Source organism: Pongo abelii, chromosome 2 (genome assembly GCF_028885655.2).
Source record: "Pongo abelii isolate AG06213 chromosome 2, NHGRI_mPonAbe1-v2.0_pri, whole genome shotgun sequence".
In the NCBI taxonomy this organism is placed as follows: Eukaryota; Metazoa; Chordata; class Mammalia; order Primates; family Hominidae; genus Pongo; species Pongo abelii.
The window spans coordinates 1985347-2012775 of record NC_085928.1 but is presented as its reverse complement, the minus strand read 5'-3'; the positions used below and the strand labels follow the sequence as shown (position 1 = coordinate 2012775).

At 36.1% G+C, this 27429-nt stretch overlaps 1 protein-coding gene and 1 long non-coding RNA gene across 19 annotated transcripts in view; one reads left to right on the top strand and one right to left on the bottom strand.

The window, feature by feature from the left end:
- Positions 1–27429, top strand: part of EPHA6 (EPH receptor A6) — a 965948-nt gene that overhangs the window by 160084 nt on the left and 778435 nt on the right. For 12 of the 16 annotated variants that reach the window (XR_008523481.2, XM_063721671.1, XM_063721674.1 and 9 more), the window contains exon 3: positions 15148–15811. Coding sequence is in view for 15 of the 16 variants with exons in the window: in XM_063721671.1 (XP_063577741.1) it covers positions 15148–15811 (664 nt within the window). In the remaining variant the exon portion in view is untranslated. Of the gene's footprint in view, positions 1–15147; positions 15812–26171; positions 26727–27429 lie in introns of those variants that run through there. The other 4 variants (XM_063721677.1, XM_063721678.1, XM_063721679.1 and 1 more) reach the window with 2 other exon arrangements.
- Positions 15598–27429, bottom strand: part of LOC129058417 (uncharacterized) — a 108364-nt gene continuing 96532 nt past the window's right edge. For all 3 annotated transcript variants that reach the window (XR_008523485.2, XR_008523483.2, XR_008523484.2), the window contains exon 8: positions 15598–15770. This is a non-coding gene — a long non-coding RNA (uncharacterized LOC129058417). The remainder of the gene's footprint in view (positions 15771–27429) is intronic.

Genomic DNA, 27429 nt, shown 5'->3' with positions numbered 1-27429 from the left:
TAATGCTAGCTAATTTAAAAATGCATTTGGTCTTTTGGATTCTGTGTCTTTCAAATAGTCACTTGTTATTTTCTATTTTCCATGACTATTCCCCCTTTATATATTTATTATAAATACATTTTGAAGAAAAATAATCAAGAAAAATATTATCTCCAAGTATTTATGTCCTTTTTAGTCTATATCTGGGGTCTGTTAGAAATTGAGGAGGAAATAAATTTACGCCTTAATAGTTTTGGTATTAGAGGACATGGTCTTACAGCATGTAATTAACAAAAATCGATGCAGAAAAGGGAAGAGAGGAAAGAGATTTCAGAAACACACACACACACACACACACATGCACACACACATATTTAGGAAGCACAGGTAAAGACGAAAATGCATTTCCCCAGCAGTCCCAGTCTTCCGTGTTATTACAATACTTCCTTTTCTGTTACCTACTATCAGCATATTTAAGATTGGTTTTAACTGATATTTCATTTCCTTAAATCAGACCAGCCTTGCAGCTGTTTAAGGTCCTAAGGCATCTAGGGTATGACTTCCCCCTCCCTTTTCTCTCTGGGATACAGAGGCGAGCACATTGGTCTGAAGGTAACTGCCCTTTTCTTTTGCTGTGTGTTTTGAGTATTTTATCACGACATACCCTTGCCTTTTGAAAATATAATTAGCTTTCCAATAGTCCATTCTGTGCTAAGAAACAAACTATCTGCTCCTATTTTAAAATTTCAAAATTGATTTTGGAAATAAAAGTTTATATTCCTGTTGAATTCTGAAGATTTTCAGAGGGAAGAAGATATAAATTTGAGAGATTTATGTAAGAACTTTGGATGTATGTGTCCATTTGCCAGCATATTATCTGAATATTCTTTGCCTAGAAAGGCCGTTTGATTGCCTTATTTTGTTTTCCAAGAAAAGAAAGTTATCTGATTCCTCAATGACTGCCAGTTGCTTTAAGAATTAATTTCCTTCTTCTGACTTTCTATACCCAAAAGGAATCCTGTTTTTTGGCCTAGTTTATTTAGCTTGTTATAGAAACAAAAATTCATATGTGGATGGAGAAGGGTTTATAGACAATCCTCAGGCATAAATATTAAATAGATTAATTATCGTTCATAGCTATTCACATTTCCTATCACTTCTAACAAATATTCACTTCAGATGATACAGCCCAAAAACCACTAAGCTATATGCACACACTATTGGCAATTTTAGTCCTGCACCATGTATATCCAGGAAGTAAAACTTCTTACCCTTTTTAAAACAAATATACATATAACTTATTCTTTAGCTGTGAAATGTTTAGATGTACATAAGTTTGGTAATTGTAGCTATTACAGGTTTAAAATAATTCAATCTGTCATTATTATAAATATCTATATCATTATAAATAAATCTGTCATTAAATCTGTACTATTAAGAATCTCTATATTGCTGGGCACAGTAGCTTACGCCTATAATCCCAGCACTTTGGGAGGCTGAGGGGGGCGGATTGCCTGAGGGTTCAGGAGTTCGAGACCAGTCTGGCCAACATGGTGAAACCCTGTCTCTACTAAAAATACAAAAAAATTAGCCAGGCGTGGTGGCATGTACCTGTAATCCCAGCTACTTGGGAGGCTGAGGCAGGGAAATTGCCTGAACCCGGGCGTGGGGGCTGCAGTGAGCTGAGATCACGCCACTGCACTCCAGCTTGGGTGACAAAGTGAGACTCCATATCAAAAAAAAAAAAGAAAAAGAACCTGTATATTATATAATATAAATATTATAGATTCTGTATATTTTATAATATATGATATAATAGATTCTGTATATTATATATAATATAGTGTATACATAATAAATATACATATTAACAGAATCTTTATTATATATACTATGTATATTTAATAAAATATATAAAATATATTATTTATTAATAATACAATCAATATATATAGTAAAATTATATATTTGTGGTATGATTAATAATTATAAATAATGAAATTGTATTTATAATATAAAGCTTTATTATACTTATAATTATAAATAATGTATTAAAATTGTATTATATTTATAGGAATTACAAATAATATAATATTAAAATTATTATATTATTAATTATTGATATATTATTAAATTATTATTATAACAAAATTTTAAAACCTGGCTTTTTGGCCTAGTTTATTTAGCTTGCTATGGAAATGAAAATTTATATGTTGATGGGGAAGGGTTTTTAGAGAACCCTAATATATAAGAATCTGTAAATTATGTATGTCATTATAAATACTTTTGTTATTAAATCTGTACTAAATTGGTCAGTTTGGTCAGGTGCTTGCTTTTACATAATAGGCACTGAACTAAAATATCCCAGTTCCTCTCTTTTTTTTTTAATTTATGTTTTTCATGTAATATTTAAAATATCAATATATAAAATAACTCACCAATATAGAAAGTAGAAAAGAGCTCAGTAAAGCAAAAATCGAATTACACATGCTTCTACAGAATAGAATATCGTGCAAACTACATCTGTTCTTATGTCCTGGATAAAAAGAACAGAGAGAATCATTTTGTCTTATGGTCATTTTATGAATCCTTTTTTTTTTGGATCAAGGAATGACTATATGAGGAAATTTTGCCAGAGTCTCTTGTTCAATGAAAGCTTTTGGTTAAGCAAGAATCAGCTGTCCTTTGACAGGATGCCAGGAGGAATGTCTTAAGATACATATAACAATTTATTCATTCTGAGACGTACATGTTGAATACAGTGTGATAACGTCAATGTGGCCATAGGAGGAAATGAGAACAAGGCCCGGAAAGAAGTTTATTATACTCGTAAGTCCCAGAGAGGGGGTCAGTGCATGCCATTCAGGGCCACACAGGAAGCTCTATGTTTTGGTCAGGTGGTAGAAGACAGGAGTGAGGGGCAATCTAGGCTAGAGCCTTTACTAGGGGTTCTGAGGGAAAGACAGGGCGGAGCGAAGCAAACTTGTTTGCTTAGTTTGAATAATTCCTGTGGAATTTGGGCATTAGGGGTGGTCTATAAGTACCTGATACTTGCCCTCTGATCGATCATCTAGGGCAGGGGAAATATTGGCTTGATGTGTGAGAGTAACACATCATAAGGAAGAGTTTGGGGCTGTACACTTGGGAGGGGCAGGCTTGCATATGAAGCTCCGGGCCCAGCCCTTTGCTATATCTAATAATTGGCTAGCAATGAGAAGTGCAGTTTCTCCACCTATACCATCTCCTCCCAGCAAGCTTTTTAAGAAGTCTTAATGTCACACAATATATGAAGTTAGAAGACCTAGTTTTAATTCTAGTCCATGAAACACTGGGTAATTAATTTTATTCTTGGGTATTGGATTCCTTATTGTTATTATGAAAATAAAAATACCTGTCTTGCTTTATTGGACCAATGAAGACCAAACGAGTTAACATTTGTGAAAAAGTGTTGATGAATATAAATTCAGTATATAAATAGTGGCCTTAAGGATCATTACATCCAAGGTAACCTTGTAGTACATGAAAGAAAGAATTCCTTGGAGTACAAATGATTCTTGCTTAACCAAAACTTCTCATTGAGCAGGACACTTAATTACAAAACTTTTCCATCCATCTCTTTGTCATCCATCTGTCCACTCCTTGATCCAAAAAAGAATTCACAAAATGACTATAGACAGAAGTTCCTTGTTCTACTCATATAGGTCATGAAAACAGAAATTATTTGCGAGATTTTCTTCCCTGCAGAAACATGTATGATTTAATTTGATTTATTTAACTCTTTTCTACATTATATATTAGTATTTTATTGTAAGTTCTACATAAAATTTTTCTTAAAAAGCATACATGTGATTGAGGAGTTGTAATGTTTTGTATTCATTACCTATTATGTAAAAGCTAGCAGCTGACAGAAGTGCAAAATTAATAGCAAAATTAATGACAGGTTTGATAATATACTTTATCCTGTAATTTGTACATTTACTAGGTTTATGCATGTCTAAGTATTTCACAGTTGGATAATAAATTATATGTTTTAAATAGGGGTAGGAACTTTAAGTGGGACAGAACTAAAGTTGTCTAAAAGTGTATGCATATAGCTTAGTTTTATAAATTAATTTCTATTCACTTTCCTCCCTCTGGCTTATTGAATTTTATAATTCTTTATTGTTCAAGTCCAGTGCATGCTTCTTGTCTGAGCCTTCCAAACAACAACTCCAGTTCATGAATGTTGCTGTCCTTTGAACACTTAAAATATTTTACTGTATAAACTATTAGATGGTTACACTTAAACCTGCACTAAAATGTTGTTAATTAACAATTAACAACATTTGAATTAATGCTTATTAACACATGATGTGTAGAGTTGAAAAAGTACTTTATGAAGTCAAAAAAAGGCTTTTAAAGTAAATGTTTACACTAACTACCTAATAATGAAGTAAAACATAGGTTTTTAACTCTTTTTGCTATTAAAGAATAATTCCAGTAATCTTACAGTCCAAATTGGATTTTAAAAAGAATTATGATCATCTTTAGACCCAGGAAGGGAAGCCTCTACTCCATGCTAGAGCTTTAGATGGTCTTGCCCGTTCACTCCTCTGGCTACATTCCTCTTCATGAAGATATGACCTTGAGGGATAAGAAGATATGCCACTTAGATCTTATGGTTTCTTTCTATACCATAGCACAGGTATTCAAGACCCTAGACTTTCTTGCTCAAATGGCCTCAAGTCTACTTTTAGGAGCTTCACAGATTCTTGCTGGGATTCATCCTCCAAAGGACGTACTGTGACACTGGTGTGCTCAGCCTAAGTTGACTGGAGGACTAAAGTTGGCAGCTTTTTGAAACAGGGAAAAGACACAGCTTGTGTATGAGATACTCATATATGCGCATATGTGAAGTCTCTCAGGGTGTGAGATAGAGCTAGAGTCAGGTAAGGGCAAAGAAGTAGGATTAACTGAGGTTAAGAGCTGGCTTTCTATAGGCCACTACATGCTGCCTAGGGTCTTAGGAGTTCAAGTATTTAAAATATGAACCTGGATTGTCAGGTTGTTACGGAAGTATCTTTACAAAGTAGACTAATACTGTATATTTTAAGTTGGGTGTAATTTAAAGAATGGAACTGCAGGCTATTATCTTAAATGAAACAGCTGAGACACAGAAAGACAAATACTGCATGTTCTCATTTATAAGTGGGAGCTAAATAATGTGTACACATAGATGTACACTGTGGAATGATAGACAATGGAGACTTGGAAAGGTGAAAGGGTAAAAGGTGGGTGGATGATGAGAAATTACTTAATGGTGCAATGTGCATTATTCCCATGATGAGTACACTAAAGCCCTGACTTCACCAATATGCAATATATTAGTGTAACAAAATTATACTTGTATTCTATACATTTATACAAGTAACAAAAGATTTATCATTTAAAAATATTAAGGCATGTGGTATGTGAGCTGCCATACTCATATTCTTGCCTTGGGACCCATACTTTTTAGAGACCCTATTTAATTTAATACTTGAAATAATAACTAAAAGGTTAAAATTGACCCCTTGAACAGCATGGAGATTGACCTCTGTGTTATTGAAAATCCATGTATAACATTTGACTGTCCAGAAAAGTTAACTACTAATAGCCTACTGTTGATCAGAAGCCTTGTTGATAACATAAACAGTTGATTAACACATAGTTTCTATGTTATATATTACACATACCGTATTCTTACAATAAAGTAAGCTAGAGAAAAGAAAATGTTATTAATCATAGCTGGGCATGCTGCCTCAGGCCTGTAATCCCAGAAATTTGAGAGGCCAAGGCAGGTGTATCACCTGAGCTCAGGAGTTTGAGACCAGCCTGGGCAACATGGCAAAATCCCATCTCTACCCAAAACACAAAAAATTAGCTGGGCATAGTGGTGCATGCCTGTAGTCCCAGCTACTTTGGAAGCTGAGGTGGAAGGATTTCTTGAGCCTGGGATGTGGAGGTTGCAGTGACCAAAAATTGCGCCACTTTGCTCCAACCTGGGTAACAGAGTGAGACCCTATTTCAGAAAAAGAAAAGAAAATGATAAGGAAGAGAAAATATATTGACTATTCATTAAATGGAAGTGGATGATCATGAAGTGGACTTCATCCTTGTTGTCTTTATGTTGAGTAGGCTGCAGAGAAGGGTAAAGTGGAAGGGTTGGTCTTGCTGTCTCAGAGGTGGCAGAGGCTGAAGAAAATTCATTGTAAGTGGACCTGCATAACTTAAACCTGTGTTCAGGGTTCATCTTTATATATAAATGCAGTATTTCCAAAAGGAAAAGTATGCCTGAAATGTGATATAATTTCTATATCTACTAATGTTATATTTTATGGCAAATTTCATAGGCTTTTAGATCTATATCAATCTTGAATCTGTAGAATCAGATCCAAATTTGTATGTCTAATATATATTACTTTCTATATTCTTGAATAAGATGAAATTTACCAATTATGTCTGTTTTGAGTGTTTTGGTACCTAAGTCTATTGTATTTTAAGTAAAAAAAGAAACATTATTTTTCATCAAACATCACAAACTCAGTGTAAAAAAATATGCATCATTTTGTTATGTATCCTTATGCACTGTATTTGAGAAGAATCACATTTCCGATTATCTGTGTATATTTTGGTACTTCTATATTTCTTGGTTTATATCGGTTGTGATTAGAGAATACATATATTATTTCGCTTCAGACCCTTCTCTCATTCTGAACATCTCCGCAACCGAATGTATTTGTAAACAAGGAAATGTTATAATTTCATAAATGATATTTTCAAACACTTCTTCATATTTGAGTTAAAGTTAATCTCATATTTTCAGAGAGTTAATTTTTTGTTGAAGATGGTTAATGCTCTTTATTAATATGAAGCGATGAATATACTAACTAAAACAGAATTTACTGGGAATAAAATTCTTTTTTTTTTATACATAAAGTTCTAGGGTACATGTGCACAACGTGCAGGTTTGTTACATATGTATATATGTGCCATGTTGGTGTGCTGCACCCATTAACTTGTCATTTACATTAGGCATATCTCCTAATGCTTTCCCTCTCCCCTCCCCCCACCCCACCACAGGCCCCAGTGTGTGATGTTCCCTTCCAGTGTCCAAGTGTTATCATTGTTCATTTCCCACCTGTGAGTGACAACATGTGGTGTTTGGTTTTTTGTCCTTGCAATAGTTTGCTGAGAATGATGGTTTCCAGCTTCATCCATGTCCCTACAAAGGACATGAACACATCGTTTTTTATGGCTGCATGGTATTCCATGGCGTTTATGTGCCACATTTTCTTAATCCAGTCTATCACTGATGGACATTTGGGTTGGTTCCAAGTCTTTGCTATTATGAATAGTGCCACAATAAACATACATGTGCATGTGCCTTTATAGCAGCATGATTTATAATCCTTTGGGTATATACCCAGTAATGGGATGGCTGGGTCAAATGGTATTTCTAGTTCTAGATCCTTAAGGGATCGCCACACTGTCTTCCACAATGGGTGAACTAGTTTACAGTCCCACCAACAGTGTAAAAGTGTTCCTATTTCTCCACATCCTCTCCAGCACCTGTTGTTTCCTGACTTTTTAATGATCGCCATTCTAACTGGTGTGAGATGGTATCTCATTGTGGTTTTGATTTGCATTTCTCTGATGGCCAGTGATGATGAGCATTTTTTCATGTGTCTTTTGGCTGCATAAATATCTTCTTGAGAAGTGTCTGTTCATATCCTTCGCCCACTTGTTGATGGGGTTGTTTGCTTTTTTCTTGTAAATTTGTTTGAGTTCTTTGTAGATTCTGGCTATTAGCCCTTTGTCAGATGAGTAGATTGCAAAATTTTCTCCCATTCTGTAGGTTGCCTGTTCACTCTGATAGTAGTTTCCTTTGCTTTGCAGAAGCTCTTTAGTTTAATTAGATCCCATTTGTCAGTTTTGGCTTTTGTTGCCATTGCTTTTGGTGTTTTAGACAAGAAGTCCTTGCCCATGCCTATGTCCTGAATGGTATTGCCTAGGTTATCTTCCAGGGTTTTTATGGCTTTAGGTCAAACATTTAAGTCTTTAATCCATCTTGAATTAATTTTTGTATAAGGCATAAGGAAGGGATCCAGTTTCAGCTTTCTACATATGGATAGCCAGTTTTCTCAGCACCAGTTATTAAACAGGGAATCCTTTTCCCATTTCTTGTTTATGTCAGGTTTGTCAAAGATCAGATGGTTGTAGATGTGTGGTATTATTTCTGAAGGCTCTGTTCTGTTCCATTGGTCTATATGTCTGTTTTGGTACCAGTACCATGCTGTTTTGGTTACTGTAGCCTTGTAGTATAGTTTGAAGTCAGGTAGCATGATGCCTCCAGCTTGGTTCTTTTGGCTTAGGATTGTCTTGGAAATGCGGGCTCTTTTTTGGTTCCATATGAACTTTAAATTAGTTTTTTCCAATTCTGTGAAGAAAGTCATTGGTAGCTTGATGGGGATGGCATTGAATCTATAAATTACCTTGGGCAGTATGGCCATTTTCATGATATTGATTCTTCCTACCCATGAGCATGGAATGTTCTTCCATTTGTATCCTCTTATTTCATTGAGCAGTGGTTTGTAGTTCTCTTTGAAGAGGTTCTTCACATCCCTTGTAAGTTGGATTCCTAGGTATTTTATTCTCTTTGAAGCAATTGTTAATGGGAGTTCACTCATGATTTGGCACTCTGTTTGTCTGTTATTGGTGTATAAGAATGCTTGTGATTTTTGCTCATTGATTTTATATCCTGAGACTTTGCTGAAGTTGCTTATCAGCTTAAGGAGATTTTGGGCTGAGACAATGGAGTTTTCTAGATATACAATCATGTCATCTGCAAACAGGGACAATTTGACTTCTTCTTTTCCTAATTGCATACTCTTTATTTCTTTCTCCTGCCTGATTGCCCTGGCCAGAACTTCCAACACTATGTTGAATAGGAGTGGTGAGAGATGGCATCCCTGTCTTGTGCCAGTTTTCAAAGGGAATGCTTCCAGTTTTGCCCATTCAGTATGATATTGGCTGTGGGTTTGTCATAAATAGCTCTTATTATTTTGAGATACGTCCCATCAATACCTAATTTATTGAGAGTTTTTAGCGTGAAGGGCTGTTGAATTTTGTCAAAGGCCTTTTCTGCATCTATTGAGATAATCATGTGGTTTTTGTCTTTGTTTCTATTTATGTTCTGGATGTTATTTATTGATTTGTGTATGTTGAACCAGCCTTGCATCCCAGGGATGAAGCCCAGTTGATCATGGTGGATAAGCTTTTTGATGTGCTGCTGGATTTGTTTTGCCAGGATTTTATGGAGGATTTTTGCATCGATGTTCATCAGGGATATTGGTCTAAAATTCTCTTTTTTTGTTGTGTCTGTGCCAGGCTTTGGTATCAAAATGATGCTGGCCTCATAAAATAAGTTAGGGAGGATTCCCTCTTTTTCTATTGATTGGAATAGTTTCAGAAGGAATGGTACCAGCTCCTCCTTGTACCTCTGATAGAATTCTGCTGTGAATCCATCTGGTCCTGGACTTTTTTTGGTTGCTAGGTTATTAATTATTGCTTCAATTTCAGAGCTTGTTATTGGTCTATTCAGAGATTCAACTTCTTCCTGGTTTAGTCTCGGGAGGGTGTATGTATCCAGGAATTTATCCATTTCTTCTAGATTTTCTAGTTTATTTGTGTAGAGCTGTTTATAGTATTCTCTGATGGTGGTTTGTATTTCTGTGGGATCAATGGTAATATCCCTTTATCATTTTTTATTGCATCTATTTGATTCTTCTCTCTTTTCTTCTTTATTAGTCTTGCTAGTGGTGTATCAATTTTGTTGATCTTTTCAAAAAACCAGCCACTGGACTCACTGATTTTTTGAAGGGTTTTTTCTCTGTCTCCTTTAGTTCTTCTCTAATCTTAGTTATTTCTTGCCTTCTGCTAGCTTTTGAATGTGTTTGCTCTTGCTTCTCTAGTTCTTTTAATTGTGATGTTAGGGTGTCAATTTTAGATCTTTCCTGCTTTCTTTTGTGAGCATTTAGTGCTATAAATTTCCCTCTACACACTGCTTTGAATGTGTCCCAGAGATTCTGGTATGATGTGTCTTTGTTCTCATTGGTTTCAAAGAACATCTTTATTTCTGCCTTCATTTCATTATGTACCCAGTAGTCATTCAGGAGCAGGTTGTTCAGTTTCCATGTAGTTGTGTGGTTTTGAGTGAGTTTCTTAATCCTGACCTCTAGTTTCAATTCACTGTGGTCTGAGAGACAGTTTGTTATAATTTCTGTTCTTTTACATTTGCTGAGGAGAGTTTTACTTCCAACTATGTGGTCAATTTTGGAATAAGTGTGATGTGGTGCTGAGAAAAATGTATATTCTATTGATTTGGGTTGGAGACTTCTGTAGACATCTATTAGGTCCGCTTGGTGCAGAGCTGAGTTCAATTCCTGTATATCCTTGTTAACTTTCTGTCTCATTGATCTTTCTAATGTTGACAATGGGATGTTAAAGTTTCCCATTATTATTATGTGGGAGTCTAAGTATCTTTGCAGATCTCTAAGGACTTGCTTTATGAATCTGTGTGCTCCTGTATTAGGTGCATATATATTTAAGATAGTTAGCTCTTCTTGTTGAATTGATCCCTTTACCATTATGTAATGGCCTTCTTTGTCTCTTTTGATCTTTGTTGGTTTAAAGTCTGTTTTATCAGAGACTAGTATTGCAACCCCTGCCTTTTTTTGTTTTCCATTTGCTTGGTAGATCTTCCTCCATCCCTTTATTTTGAGCCTATGTGTGTCTCTGCACATGTGATGGGTCTCCTGAATACAGCACACTGATGGGTCTTGACTCTTTATCCAATTTGCCAGTCTGTGTCTTTTAATTGGAGCATTTAGCCCATTTACATTTAAGGTTAATATTGTTATGTGTGAATTTGATCCTGTCATTATGATGTTAGCTGGTTATTTTGCTCGTTAGTTGATGCAGTTTCTTCCTGGCATCAATGGTCTTTACAATTTGGCATGTTTTTGCAATGGCTGGTACCAGTTGTTCCTTTCCATGTTTAGTGCTTCCTTCAGGAGGTCTTTTAGGGCAGGCCTGGTGTTGACAAAATCTCTCAGCATTTGCTTGTCTGTAAAGCATTTTATTTCTCCTTCACTTTTGAAGCTTAGTTTGGCTGGATATGAAATTCTGGGTTGAAAATTCTTTCCTTTAAAGAATGTTGAATATTGGCCCCCACTCTCTTCGGGCTTGTAGAGTTTCTGCCAAGAGATCAGCTGTTAGTCTGATGGGTTTCCCTTTGTGGGTAGCCCGACTTTTCTCTCTGGCGGCCCTTAACATTTTTTCCTCCATTTCCACTTTGATGAATCTGACAGTTATGTTTCTTGGAGTTGCTCTTCTCGAGGAGTATCTTTATGGCATTCTCTGTATTTCCTGAATTTGAATGTTGGCCTGCCTTGCTAGGTTGAGGAAGTTCTCCTGGATAATATCCTGAAGAGTGTTTTCCAACTTGGTTCCATTCTCCCCATCACTTTCAGGTACACCAATCAGATATAGATTTGGTCTTTTCACATAGTCCCATATTTCTGGGAGGCTTTGTTCATTTCTTTTTACTCTTTTTTCTCTAAACTTCTCTTCTCACTTCTTTTCATTCATTTAGTCTTCAATCACTGATACCCTTTCTTCCAGTTGATCGAATCGGCTACTGAAGCTTGTGCATTCATCTCGTAGTTCTCGCGCCATGGTTTTCAGCTTCATCAGGTCATTTAAGGACTTCTCTGCACGGGTATTCTAGTTAGCCATGCATTTAATCTTTTTTCAAGGTTTTTAGCTTCTTAGCGATGGGTTCTAACTTCCTTCTTTAGCTTGGAGAAGTTTAATTGTCTGAAGCCTTCTTCTCTCAACTTGTCAACGTCATTCTCCTTCCAGCATTATTCCGTTGCTGGTGAGAAGCTGCGTTCCTTTGGAGGGGTAGAGGTGCTCTGATTTTTAGAATTTTCAGCTTTTCTCCTCCGTTTTTCCCCATCTCTGTGGTTTTATCTACCTTTGGTCTTTGATGACGGTGATGTACAGATGGGGCTTTGGTGTGGATGTCCTTTCTGTTTGTTAGTTTTCCTTCCAACAGTCAGGACCCTCAGCTGCAGGTCTGTTGGAGTTTGCTGGAGGTTCACCCCAGACCCTGTTTGCCTGGGTATCAGCAGTGGAGGCTGCAGAACAGCGAATATTGCTGAACATCAAATGTTGCTGCCTGATTGTTCCTCTGGAAGCTTCGTCTCAGAGGGGTACCTGGCCGTGTGAGGTGTCAGTCTGCCCCTATTGGGGGGTGCCTCCCAGTTTGGCTACTCGGGGGTATGGGACCCACTTGAGGAGGCAGTCTGTCCATTCTCAGATCTCAAACTCCGTGCTGGGAGAACCGCTACTCTCTTCAAAGCTGTCAGACAGGGACATTTAAGTCTGCAGAGGTTTCTGCTGTCTTTTGTTTGGCTATGCCCTGCCCCCACATATGGAGTCTACAGAGGCAGGCAGGCCTCCTTGAGCTGGGGTGTGCTCCACCCAGTTCCAGCTTCCCAGCTGCTTTGTTTACCTACTGAAGCCTCAGCAATGGTGGGCGTCCCTCCCCCAGCCTTGCTGCCGCCTTGCAGTTCGATCTCAGACTGCTGTACTAGCAATGAGCGAGGTTCCATGGGTGTGGAACCCTCCAAGCTAGGCGCGGGATATAATCTCCTGGTGTGCCGTTTGCTAAAACCATTGGAAAAGCACAGTATTAGGGTGGGAGTGACCCGATTTTCCATTTGTCATCTGTCACAGCTTTGCTTGGCTATGAAAGGGAGTTCCCTGACCCCTTGCGCTTCCCGGGTGAGGAGATGCTTCGCCCTGCTTTGGCTCACACTCGGTGGGCTGCACCCACTGTCCTGCCCCCACTGTCTGACGAGCCCCAGTGAGATGAACCCAGTACCTCAGTTGGAAAGGCAGACATCACCCATCTTCTGCGTCGCTCACGCTGGGAGCTGTAGACAGAGCTGTTCCTATTCGGCCATCTTGGAAGCACCCCCTGGAATATAATTCTTTACTCTTATATGGGAGAGTGAAGGATGTAGTATAGACATTAATAATAATGTATATGCATTCCCTGAGAAGTGAAATCAATTCTATTTATACATGTATTCAAAATAAAAATCATCATTGGATGAGTACTTTAGATGCTTTCCTATGAGTAAAATACCTAGATTTTTAGACTTTGATTTTGACGGTTTAAAATTATATCATATTTTTTACTATTATCTTGGTTCACAGTTATATTTAGAATGATTATGTTGTGGTTCCAATGAGCTGTGATAGTGCTGGTTTGCCTTTAAGTGTCCTCAGAGTAACATAAGACCCATTATACATTAGGATGAAAGGCATTTAGATGGGAAATTTCATGTATATTCCCATGAGATTTTTGAATCACCCCTGATAAAAAATGTGTGTATTTTGTAAAATTAAATATACAATTCAAAGGAACTCATTGTTTTCTCTGGAAAATGCCCTCTGGATTTCAAGCAAGAAATTTGCAGAAAATATTTTTTGGATAAAGATTGTGTTTAAGTTTGCATGATGGATAATATAAATTATTCTGGAAATTTACAGTTGATAATTAAAAGTACTTTGTGTCATAATAGTCCTATATACTGAGGAAAATAGGCATTCTGTTAGAAACTATACTAATGAAATACAACCAGCCTTGATTTAGTAACTCTCTGTAGCCAGTTAAAATAAGAAACTGCAAACAGAATGTGTTAAATAATCTTATTATAAATAACTGAAGTATGTTATCAACCAATGGAACCCTTATTCACTATAGCAAACCGTTTGTCGTTTTATAAACTATGATGCCTAGCATGTTTTCCCAAAAATGCTGTAAGGTTACCTGAATGTTTTTCTTGTATTGAAAATGATGAATTATAACTATACAAATAAAATGGGGTTATAATCTAAATTTACAGTATAGAAGTATGCAATATTAAATGAATAAGTATTGATAATATAAAGTGCTTTCAGGGTACCCAAATATTTTCATTAAATCCCTTAAAAATGGACAAAGTCTTTCTATGCAATCAAGGGGCAAACTGCTTGTACATAAACATACAGAAGTGAAAATAATCCAGTGATCTAGCTCAGAGTGAAAGCCAATGGGCTTAAAATGCTTAATACTTTTGGTTTGGCTGCTCTCTGACCCTCTGTTCTTATCACCTAATGTGCTTTCAGTGCCCACTTATGCTGTTCCTCAAATATACCTGTTTACTCTTGCCTCAGGTTATTTGTATTTACTGCTTCCTCTTTGCAAGTTTCACTATCTCATCTCTAAGGCAATGCTTAAATGTCACTACCTCAGTAAGGCCTTTTCTAGCCACCTACTTAAAATTATAACCCTCTTCTTAATCTCCTTTCTCCATTTTTCCCCATTGTACTTTCTACCATATTATTTGGTTTTACTCATTTCTACTTTTTAATTGTCTCTCTTCCCTCTAAAGTAAGCTTTATAAAGGCAGAGAGTTTTTGTTCAGCTTGTTAACTGCTATATTTCCAGTGTCCAGGGTATGGGAATGCCTGATAAATATTTATCAAATAAGCCTAAGGCCTTATCCATGTCTGTTTTCTGTTGAAGTAGTCATATAAATATTTAATTGAATATTGGCAAAGAAAACACACTACAATTTGTGGAAAATTGGATATGAGGAAAGATGGGAAACCCGAAGTGCATTTTTTATATATTTAGTTGTTCTGATAAGATAATAGATGCTATTTAATGTTCTTATAGTATGCCAGGAACTATCTGAAGTGCTGTACATGCATTTATCTAATTTACACCTTACAACAACCCTGTGAAACAGATACTATTATCAGCTCCTTTACAGTTGAGGAAACTAGGGATTAAATAAAGTTGTCATGCAATTAATGTATAGGAAGGCAAGACAGGACAGCTGATTCTAGAACCTGTACTTTTAACTAAAGGCTCACGGTTAAAATGCTGTTCCATTGATGCTTTGAATTGCTTCATTTGTATCCTTTTAATTCATTTTTATTTCGGTGAAACAAAAAAATTGTAAGTAATCATTTCTGTTTAATCACTGTGGTTTAAAATCACTTAATTACTTTTTTCCCTTTTTGCAGTGGGATGCCATCACTGAAATGGATGAACATAATAGGCCCATTCACACATACCAGGTATGTAATGTAATGGAACCAAACCAAAACAACTGGCTTCGTACAAACTGGATCTCCCGTGATGCAGCTCAGAAAATTTATGTGGAAATGAAATTCACACTAAGGGATTGTAACAGCATCCCATGGGTCTTGGGGACTTGCAAAGAAACATTTAATCTGTTTTATACGGAATCAGATGAGTCCCATGGAATTAAATTCAAGCCAAACCAGTATATAAAGATCGACACAATTGCTGCTGATGAGAGTTTTACCCAGATGGATTTGGGTGATCGCATCCTCAAACTCAACACTGAAATTCGTGAGGTGGGGCCTATAGAAAGGAAAGGATTTTATCTGGCTTTTCAGGACATTGGGGCATGCATTGCCCTGGTTTCAGTCCGTGTTTTCTACAAGAAGTGCCCCTTCACTGTTCGTAACTTGGCCATGTTTCCTGATACCATTCCAAGGGTTGATTCCTCCTCTTTGGTTGAAGTACGGGGTTCTTGTGTGAAGAGTGCTGAAGAGCGTGACACTCCTAAACTGTATTGTGGAGCTGATGGAGATTGGCTGGTTCCTCTTGGAAGGTGCATCTGCAGTACAGGATATGAAGAAATTGAGGGTTCTTGCCATGGTAAGAAACAAACGTTTAAATAATTTATCTTGCATTTAAATGATTTTAAAAAGTTTTATTTTTTAAATTGACAAATAGTAATTGTACATATTCATGGGTGTGTAGTAATGTTTTGATACATATAATGTATACTGATCAGATCAAAGAAGTTAATATATCCATCATCTCAAACACTGATCTTTTAAAAATGATGATTTATTAAAAGTAAATGTTATACATTTATTTCAAATAATACATTTTTGAGTGGTATACTTGATAATTAATTGTGAAAGCAATTGATTCATATTAACTATAAGAAAATTGCTGTCATTTTTCTCCTGGGAAAGGTGTATGAAAGTGTGCCAAAATGCTTTCATTAAAGTAGTTAAACAATATGAATTGCTGTATCCGCCTAATTTTTGTAAAGGAAAGCAGCATCAACAACAGCAACAAAAAGCAATGAGATTCAAAATAGCGATTTCCCTGGTGTTCACATTTTTACAGTTTATAGAAATACGACATTTAAAGACAGTTAGCAATAATTATTTCTATCATATTGAATTATAATACTTGAATAGTACTTAAATAGAATTATATTTAAATAAATGAGGGATTCATGTATATTTTATTTCAAAAATGTATAAGCTAGTTTATATGGGTATTATGTATGACGTTTGGTGGTTCAATATTGACCTGATCAGAGCTTAATTAATCTTTTGCTATTATTACATAGAATTTTTCACCATATAACACATTAGCTTTTCATTTTAATAGTAGTATTTGTGTGACATCTAATTGTCAGGAAATATTAACATCACAAAATGCTAATTAAGTTTAGAACTATACCTTTCGCATTGTTATAACAATGAAATACCTATAATTTTCATGATGAAACATTTTTCACTTTTTATGTAATTCATTTTATGAAAGTTTATTTACCTAATAAGTATATACATTCAAAAATTTTATATACCCCACAATAAAGAGCATACATTTGATTATATTTAGATATAGGACTCATAATCAAAACACAAATATAGAAAAAAAATTATTTCATGGTAAATAGTAATATACTGGGGATACTTCCCTCTCAATAATAACTTCTTAAGAGGGTGTTTTCTATAGCACAAGCTTGAGTTTATTGATTTCTTTGTTGATGTTATATTCACATTCATTAAAAAGGATGAGAATAGATAAGAAAAACATATCTGTATGCATATAAGGGTCATGGATAATATATGTGAAGTTTTAAAGGTTTTATCTGTTTACACTTGGGTTCTTGACTCTTGAGAAGTTCACTCAAGCTGCCAGTGATGATTATGTTTTGTAACTGGAGAATATTAATATTTGCATGAGAAGTCCATAGTATATATTTTACAAAGCATGAATCAGCTTTCCTGTGCTTTTAATCATTAAATTATGTTTCATTCAAGTTTAGTAATATAGATTATCAATATAGTTTATCAAAAATTTTATTCACTTATAACAAGGATTTATAATGGAGAAAAATTAAACCGTAAATTATCCTGGAGTTAGAATCTAAAGATATTTTACATTGGAAAGTGCATGTATTAGTTTGTTCTCATACTGCTATAAGAACTTCCTGAGACTGGGTAATTTATGAAGGAAAGAGTTTTAAATGGCTCACAGTTCCACAGGCTTAACAGGAAGCACTACTGGAACACCTCAGGAAACTTACAATCATGGCAGAAGGTGAAGGGGAAGCATGTATGCCTTACCCTGGCAGCAGAGGAGAGAGAGAGAGAAAGGGGGAAGTGCCACACACTTTCGAGCAACCAGATCTCATGAGAACTCACTATCATGAGAACAGCAAAAAGGAAGTCCACCCCCATGATTGAATCACTTCCCACGAGGCCCCTCCTCCAGAATTTCAAGATGAGATTTGGGTGGGGACACGGACAAACCATATCAGTGCACTAAAGAAAAATTTATACATACGAATAATTATCCAGTTAAGTGGAGAAGACAATAAGATCTAAGGATAAAATGTATTACACAGAGTAACCATGTAGTTTTTTTGGTACAGACATGTAATATGTGTAATAATCACATCAGTTTTACCATATTTTAAATTAGGTAGAAAGCCATTACTTGGTAAAAATAATACAGTTTTTTAAATATTTGAAGAATTATTTAATCTAATAATTTATGTGATTTGCTATTACTAAATATTTGTATTTCTTTATGGCATTTACCACAAAATTAAAGTAACCAACTGTGATGTCTAGATATTTTTTTACTTAATATGCTTGCTGTGAAATTTTATTCTTATTTGTATGCCTGAGAATTTCTTCTATGATTTGGCAAAGATAGTTTTGGGCAAATGATAAGCAGCATCTGTTTATCTAGAGCTTCTACTTGTGTGTTTTTATGGCTTGTTATCTTTATTATCCTTTATCTGATTGCAGAAACATAAGGGGGTCAGTACAGAACAATTGTTCATCACCTTGTAGTGGATGGCAGAAATTGGGAGAATTAAGTTTGAATTCTATATCTATGGCTTATAAACCTCAAAATCAGGTGTTTTTTTAAAATTTATAAAGTAGTGGTTGTAATCACCTAAAGATGAAATACATATAAAACTATTAACAACAAGCAAACATGCCTGATTCCAATTAAATATAATGAATTGCTATTTAAAAACAAAAGAAATGCCAGAGTGGATGTGGAGACTACATTATTTTAAAGATATATATAGTGCACTACCACCAGTGTTCATTTTATTTATTTTTATTTATTTATTTTTTTAAATTTCTTTTTTATTTTATTTTATTATTATTATACTTTAAGTTTTAGGGTACATGTGCACCATGTGCAGGTTAGTTACATATGTATACATGTGCCATGTTGGTGTGCTGCACCCATTAACTCATCATTTACATTAGGTATTTCTCCTAATGCTATCCCTCCCCCCGCCCCTCACGCCCTGACCAGCCCCAGTGTGTGATGTTATCCGCCCTGTGTCCAAGTGTTCTCATTGTTCAATTCCCACCTATGAGTGAGAACATGCGGTGTTTGATTTTTTGTCCTTGTGATAGTTTACTGAGAATGATGATTTCCAATTTCATCCATCTCCCTACAAAGGGCATGAACTCATCATTTTTTATGGCTGCATAGTATTCCATGGTGTTTATGTGCCACATTTTCTTAATCCAGTCTATCATTGTTGGACATTTGGCTTGGTTCCAAGTCTTTGCTATTGTGAATAGTGCCACAATAAACATATGTGTGCATGTGTCTTTATAGCAACCTGATATATAGTCCTTTGGGTATATACCCAGTAATGGGATGGCTGGGTCAAATGGTATTTCTAGTTCTAGATACCTGAGGAATCGCCACACTGACTTCCACAATGGTTGAACTAGTTTACAGTCCCACCAACAGTATAAAAGTGTTCCTATTTCTCCACATCCTCTCTAGCACCTGTTGTTTCCTGACTTTTTAATGATCGCCATTCTAACTGGTGTGAGATGGTATCTCATTGTGGTTTTGATTTGCATTTCTCTGATGGCCAGTGTTGGTGAGCATTTTTTCATGTGTTTTTTGGCTGCATAAATGTCTTCTTTTGAGAAGTGTCTGTTCATGTCCTTTGCCCACTTTTTGATGGGGTTATTTGTTTTTTTCTTGTAAATTTGAGTTCATTGTAGATTCTGGATATTAGCCCTTTGTCAGATGAGTAGGTTGCAAAAATTTTCTCCCATTTTGTAGGTTGCCTGTTCACTCTGATGGTGGTTTCTTTTGCTGTGCAGAAGCTCTTTAGTTTAATTAGATCCCACTTGTCAATTTTGGCTTCTGTTGCTATTGCTTTTGGTGTTTTAGACAATCCTTGCCCATGCCTATGTTCTGAATGGTAATGCCTAGGTTTTCTTCTAGGGTTTTTATGGTTTTAGGTCTAACGTTTAAGTCTTTAATCCATCTTGAATTAATTTTTGTATAAGGTGTAAGGAAGAGATCCAGTTTCAGCTTTCTACATATGGATAGCCAGTTTTCCCAGCACCATTTATTAAATAGGGAATCCTTTCCCCATTGCTTGTTTTTCTCAGATTTGTCAAAGATCAGATAGTTGTAGATATGCGGCGTTAATTCTGATGGCTCTGTTCTGTTCCATTGATCTATATCTCTGTTTTGGTACCAGTACCATGCTGTTTTGGTTACTGTAGCCTTGTAGTATAGTTTGAAGTCAGGTAGCCTGATGCCTCCAGCTTTGTTCTTTTGGCTTAGGATTGACTTGGCAATGTGGGCTGTTTTTTGGTTCCATATGAACTTTAAAGTAGTTATTTCCAATTCTGTGAAGAAAGTCATTGGTAGCTTGATGGGGATGGCATTGAATCTATAAATTACTTTGGGCAGTATGGCCATTTTCATGATATTGATTCTTCCTACCCATGAGCATGGAATGTTTTTCCATTTGTTTGTGTCCTCTTTTATTTCATTTAGCAGTGGTTTGTAGTTCTCCTTGAAGAGGTCCTTCACTTCCCTTGTAAGTTGGATTCCTAGGTATTGTATTCTCTTTGAAGCAATTGTGAATGGGAGTTCACTCATGATTTGGTTCTCTGATTGTCTGTTATTGGTGTATAAGAATGCTTGTGATTTTTGTACATCGATTTTGTATCCTGAGACTTTGCTGAAGTTGCTTATCAGCTTAAGGAGATTTTGGGCTGAGACAATGGGGTTTTCTAGATATACAATCATGTCATCTGCAAACAAGGACAATTTGACTTCCTCTTTTCCTAATTGAATACCCTTTATTTCCTTCTCCTGCCTGATTGCCCTGGCCAGAACTTCCAACACTATGTTGAATAGGAGTGGTGAGAGAGGGCATCCCTGTCTTGTGCCAGTTTTCAAAGGGAATGCTTCCAGTTTTTGCCCATTCAGTATGATATTGGCTGTGGGTTTGTCATACATAGCTCTTATTATTTTGAGATACAATCCATCAATACCGAATTTATTCAGAGTTTTTAGCATGAAGGATTGTTGAATTTTGTCAAAGGCCTTTTCTGCATCTATTGAGATAATCATGTGGTTGTTGTCTTTGGTTCTGTTTATATGCTGGATTACATTTATTGATTTGCATATATTGAACCAGCCTTGCATCCCAGGGATGAAGCCCAGTTGATCATGGTGGATAAGCTTTTTGATGTGCTGCTGGATTTGGTTTGCCAGTATTTTATTGAGGATTTTTGCATCAATGTTCATCAAGGATATTGGTCTAAGATTCTCTTTTTTGGTTGTGTCTCTGCCCGGCTTTGGTATCAGGATGATGCTGGCCTCATAAAATGAGTTAGGGAGGATTCCCTCTTTTTCTATTGATTGGAATAGTTTCAGAAGGAATGGTACCAGTTCCTCCTTGTACCTCTGGTAGAATTCGGCTGTGAATCCATCTGGTCCTGGACTCTTTTTGTTTGGTAAACTATTGATTATTGCCACAATTTCAGAGCCTGTTATTGGTCTATTCAGAGATTCAACTTCTTCCTGGTTTAGTCTTGGGAGGGTGTATGTGAGGAGGAATTTATCCATTTCTTCTAGATTTTCTAGTTTATTTGCGTAGAGGTGTTTGTAGTATTCTCTGATGGTAGTTTGTATTTCTGTGGGATCGGTGGTGATATCCCCTTTATCATTTTTTATTGCGTCTATTTGATTCCTCTCTCTTTTCTTCTTTATTAATCTTGCTAGCGGTCTGTCAATTTTGTTGATCCTTTCAAAAAACCAGCTCCTGGATTCATTAATTTTTTGAAGGGTTTTTTTGTGTCTCTATTTCCTTCAGTTCTGCTCTGATTTTAGTTATTTCTTGCCTTCTGCTAGCTTTTGAATATGTTTGCTCTTGCTTTTCTAGTTCTTTTAATTGTGATGTTAGGGTGTCAATTTTGGATCTTTCCTGCTTTCTCTTGTGGGCATTTAGTGCTATAAATTTCCCTCTACACACTGCTTTGAATGTGTCCCAGAGATTCTGGTATGTTGTGTCTTTGTTCTCGTTGGTTTCAAAGAACATCTTTATTTCTGCCTTCATTTCATTATGTACCCAGTAGTCATTCAGGAGCAGGTTGTTCAGTTTCCATGTAGTTGAGTGGTTTTGAGTGAGTTTCTTAATCCTGAGTTCTAGTTTCATTGCACTGTGGTCTGAGAGACAGTTTGTTATAATTTCTGTTCTTTTACATTTGCTGAGGAGAGCTTTACTTCCAATATGTGGTCAGTTTTGGAATATGTGTGGTGCTGAAAAAAATGTATATTCTGTTGATTTGGGGTGGAGAGTTCTGTAGATGTCTATTAGATCCACTTGGTGCAGAGCTGAGTTCAATTCCTGGGTATCCTTGTTAACTTTATGTCTCGTTGATCTGTCTAATGTTGACAGTGGGGTGTTAAAGTTTCCCATTATTATTGTGTGGGAGTCTAAGTCTCTTTGTAGGTCACTCAGGACTTGCTTTATGAATCTGGGTGCTCCTGTATTGGGTGCATATATATTTAAGATAGTTAGCTCTTCTTGTTAAATTGATCCCTTTACCATTATGTAATGGCCTTCTTTGTCTCTTTTGATCTTTGTTGGTTTAAAGTCTGTTTTATCAGAGACTAGGATTGTAACACCTGCCTTTTTTTGTTTTCCATTTGCTTGGTAGATCTTCCTCCATCCTTTTGTTTTGAGCCTATGTGTGTCTCTGTAGGTGAGATGGGTTTCCTGAGTACAGCACACTGATGGGTCTTGACTCTTTATCCAATTTGCCAGTCTGTGTCTTTTAATTGGAGCATTTAGTCCATTTACATTTAAAGTTAATATTGTTGTGTGTGAATTTGATCCTGTCATTATGATGTTAGGTGCTTATTTTGCTCATTAGTTGATGCAGTTTCTTCCTAGCCTCGACGGTCTTTACAATTTGGCATGATTTCGCAGTGGCTGGTACTGGTTGTTCCTTTCCATGTTTAGCACTTCCTTCAGGAGCTCTTTTAGGGCAGGCCTGGTGGTGACAAAATCTCTCAGCATTTGCTTGTCTGTAAGGGATTTTATTTCTTCTTCACTTATGAAGCTTAGTTTGGCTGGATATGAAATTCTGTGTTGAGAATTCTTTTCTTTAAGAATGTTGAATATTGGCTCCCACTCTCTTCTGGCTTGTAGAGTTTCTGCCGAGAGATCCACTGTTAGTCTGATGGGCTTCCCTTTGTGGGTAACCCGACCTTTTTCTCTGGCTTCCCTTAACATTTTTTCCTTCATTTCAACTTTGGTGAATCTGACAATTATGTTTCTTGGAGTTGCTCTTCTCAAGGAGTATCTTTGTGGCATTCTCTGTATTTCCTGAATCTGAATGTTGGCCTGCCTTGCTAGATTGGGGAAGTTCTCCTGGATAATATCCTGCAGAGTGTTTTCCAACTTGGTTCCATTCTCCCTGTCACAGAGTACTTACTTTTATGTGTTTTCTTGATGTTGCATGTTGCCCCTTTCTTTCCTCTGATGAGAATTTTATCATTGCTTTTATTGCTACCTATTCATAACTTTTCTCACAAAAAATCTCTGAATTACATATAATCAAAAGGTCAAAGTAATTCAAACTTATATGAAAAAACTATAGTACAAGTAGAAAAGTGACCACATATATAATAAAGAAAAAATGAGTATATCACTATTTTTCTTCTCGTCTATTCTGTGTAAACAATTAATTAATCTACACTATTGATTTTTTTTTAGAGACAGGGCCTTATTCTGTCACCCTGGCTGGAGTGCAATGGTGCGACCATAGCTTATTCCAACCTTGAACTCCTAGGTTCAAGCTGTTCTCCTGCCTTAGCCTCCCAAAGTGCTGTGATTGCAGGGGTGAGCCACTGCTTCCAGCCCCAAACTCTTGGTATTTTTGAGCATTTACGATTTCTTAATAACTTTCTTAAGTGGTAGAGATAAACATAAATAAGGCATATGTTTCTGTTATCCATTGCTATGAGACAAAACAGCCCAAAATTTATTGGCTTAAAACCACAATGATTTATTATTTTTCAGGGCTCAGCTAGATAGTTCTGCTTAATGTAAAATAAACAGCCATCACTCGTGTAGCTGAATTCCACTGGGAGCTTGACTTGAGGTGGAATGTCCAAGATAGCCCCTCATCTTCCAGAGTCTTTCTCTATGTGGCCTCTCATCATTTAGTATCTATCCCAAGCTTTCCTGGAGCGTAGTTGCTGGCTTAAGAGGGAGTTTATTCACATAACCATCTGTAAAATGAGTATCCGAGGAGATAGCACAAGAGTGAATACCTGAAAGTTTATTTATAGGGGACTGCCACCATGACAATATATTATTTTACAGTCTTCTCTCTGGATTCTCCTGATTAATGTCCCTTCGTCATGTGCAAAATCCCACACCCTCCCAAAGGTTTATCTCATTAAGACATCATGTTGAAGTCCAAAATAGCATGTTGAAATCAGTTCCAGATTCAAATGAAGTTTTGTTGCTAAAATCCCTGTTGATCTGCAGAACTAAGAACGTAAAAATAAGTTATTGTTCCCTACACACACAACACACATGGAACAGGGGCAGGATAATTGGAAAATTTTCTCCCATTCCAAAAGGCAGGGAACACAACAGTCACTGGTCCATTGTGATTGTGAAGTGCAGCTGGTGTTTTCAAGGTCCCTGACTGCAGGGGCAGAGGATGTTTTCTGATTAGAGCCCAGTTCTGCTCCCTGTGATTGATTCCCCGTGTCTTTTGGCTTTCTTACTAGTATCTTGCCGCTGCACTCTTAGTCATTCACTCTGTTTATAAGAATTGCCTACGTGCTAGTTGCTAGTTTCAACAGCTGTCTGGAAACCTCTTTAATTTGAACAACAACGTTATGAAGTGGTTTTTCTCTCTTCCAAGCTATCACAGGCAGGATTATTGCCAATTGCTCAGTACATAACATGTGTTGACCTTTTAGTATCCCCATTAACAATTTCTTTACTGATCTTCCAGCCTCTACTCACAGTCTCCATGCTATTCTTCAGCCTCTACCATCTGTTCAATCCCAAAGCAAATATCACAAGTTTTAACTTTTTGTTATGGCAACACCCAATTATTTGCTTACAGTTTCTACAATCTGGAAATCTGGATGAGGTTCACTGGGTCATTCTTTTCCTATCTTATCTGAGGTCACTCATGCAACTGCAGTTATTTGTAGGTTTAACAGAGCTGCATGTCTAAGATGGCTTCACTCATGTATAATGCTTCATCTGTTGTGTTTGAGGTAACGTTGTATACTGTCTAAATCCTGGTAACAATTTTAGTATGTTTTATTTCAGGAAATTATTCTAGTGTTTTTTTTCTTTCTGATATATCGATTCTAAGGAGTTACTCACCTTAGCATTCAAGGAATTGTACATTTTGACCTTGTCCTGTTCTTTTGTAACCTCAGCAAATTCTGTCCACTATTCTGTTTTTTATAACTTTTGAACAATCCGTGTGTTTTTGTATCTCTTAACCTTTTTTCATATTTTACCTAGCTGCTTTTGTACCCTTTTCTTCTTTTTCTGTGATGAAATTGTATTTATTCTTCAAGACCTAACACAAAAGTCATGCCTCTGGGTCTTCACAAAGAAAGTTATTACCACTCTCTCTGTGCTACAATTTGTGCCAATTATTTGTGTATCTGTTTCACTAGGGCTGTCAGATAAAAGAAGTGTACTTAAAAATCACACGATGTGAATGATCACAAAACACTGAGTAGTTAAAAGTGCAGCCTGTTGATGCCCCTGTGGAATGCTCTGTTTCTTCTCATGTCTGTGAAATAGGCAAATTTTCTTGAGGGAGAGTTGTAGTATTTTAGATCTGGAAGGCCTTAGAAAATATTTTTATCCATCATTTTATGAATCAGGACACTAAATTACTGAGAACAGAATTTAATTTCCTGGGGCCACACAGTAGTAACTAATGTTAGATTGAGAACGAAGCCCAGATATGTCTCAATCTGGCCTTTGTGTTGTGTTTCCCATCCACCTATCCCCCATTCTTTTTTTTTTTTTTTTTTTTTTTTTAATGAGACATAGGCTCTCTCTGTCATCAGGCTAGAGTACAGTGGCGCGATCTTGCCTCACTGCAACTTCCGCCTCCTGGGTTCAAGCGATTCTCAAGCCTCAGCCTCCCGAGTAACTGAGATTTGTTGAACAGGATAGTCTCAATCTCCTGACCTCCTGATCTGCCTGCCTCAGCCTCCCAAACTGCTGGGATTACAGGAATGAGCCACTGCTCCTGGCCCCCCCTATTCTTTCTCACTTTCATTTCCTCATTCCAGACATCCATGCCCTCACTTTGATGCTTTAATGTTTCCTGCCTGCCAGACCCAAAGCACAGGAGCCCTAAGTTTCTCATTATTAATTAGGCCTGCTCTGCCTTCTATTTCTCTTCAGGAGCCTAATGTGGACACTGTTGGAGCAGGATTTAAGCATCACTTTTGAAATTCATGCTGCTGAGAATGATGAAAATATATATGGATATGGATTCATCTGGAACTTTGCTTTTAGAGATGATAAACAGGAAAAATTACAGTGAGCTTTAGGGATTTTCGTAATTTGCTTGAATGAATTTGAGACCTCTTGGTCAGCTATGCAACTAAGACACAATAAGCTGATTTAAAATAGAATAAATCTGTATCTAGTCATACTCCATATCTAATGAATGATGTATATTTAAATTGATGTATATTTAAATTGCATTTAAATAACTTGTTATGATATTTTATCCTGAAAGTTGTACTACTGAATGTTTGAATTTGTGATTCCTTTTTGCATATTGTTAAGGCATACTTATATCCAAATTCTAGAAGCACAAAAGAGAGCAGTAGACTTTTAATCTTGTTGTATGAACCAGGCTTAAATAGATAGAAGATTATATTAAGCATGTTTGCTAAAATTTAAAAGCAAACACAAATAAATTGTGTTGCTTTATTATACATAGTAAGCAGTATTTTAGTCTTCTTTCAAATCTCAGCTGATATTTCATAACTATTTTAATTTTATTTCATAGATTCATAATTAAGACTGTCATATTGGGCATGTTGATGTTACAGATTTAACATTGTTTTAATTTATTCTACTTAATGTCAGACTTTTCTAAGGTTTTGAATTTAAAAATAACATTGATTTGCAAAGTATTATGCTAATTTACATAAAATGGTCTTTCAGTTTATATGTCTAGGACTATTTTAGCACTATGGAAGAAATAATTGGAAACAATTAACATGCAAAATTGAACTCAATTTTTGTTTAGTTATACGAGTTCTGAAGTGGCATGAATCCCTAATAAGCTCCTCTTAAACATTAATTTAGGATAAATCTCATTAAGGTAGTGGTACTTGTACTTAGAGATATTAGTTTGTGTTTAAAATTTTAGACCTGCTGAGAATATATATATATATACACACACACATATATATATATACACACATATATATATATATATATCAATAATGCCTTCTTTGAGCCTGTAGGTATCACTCAGTATAACTTAACAAAATACTATTTGTCTATGAAAATTAAAATTGTGAAACACTAGGCATAATTGAAAACCTTTCTTCTGCCTAGAAATATGCTTTAAAACTTTTTTCTAGTAGTGCATTAAAATTCAGAAGGAAAGGATGGTGGCAATTCTCGGACCATTGCATTATTG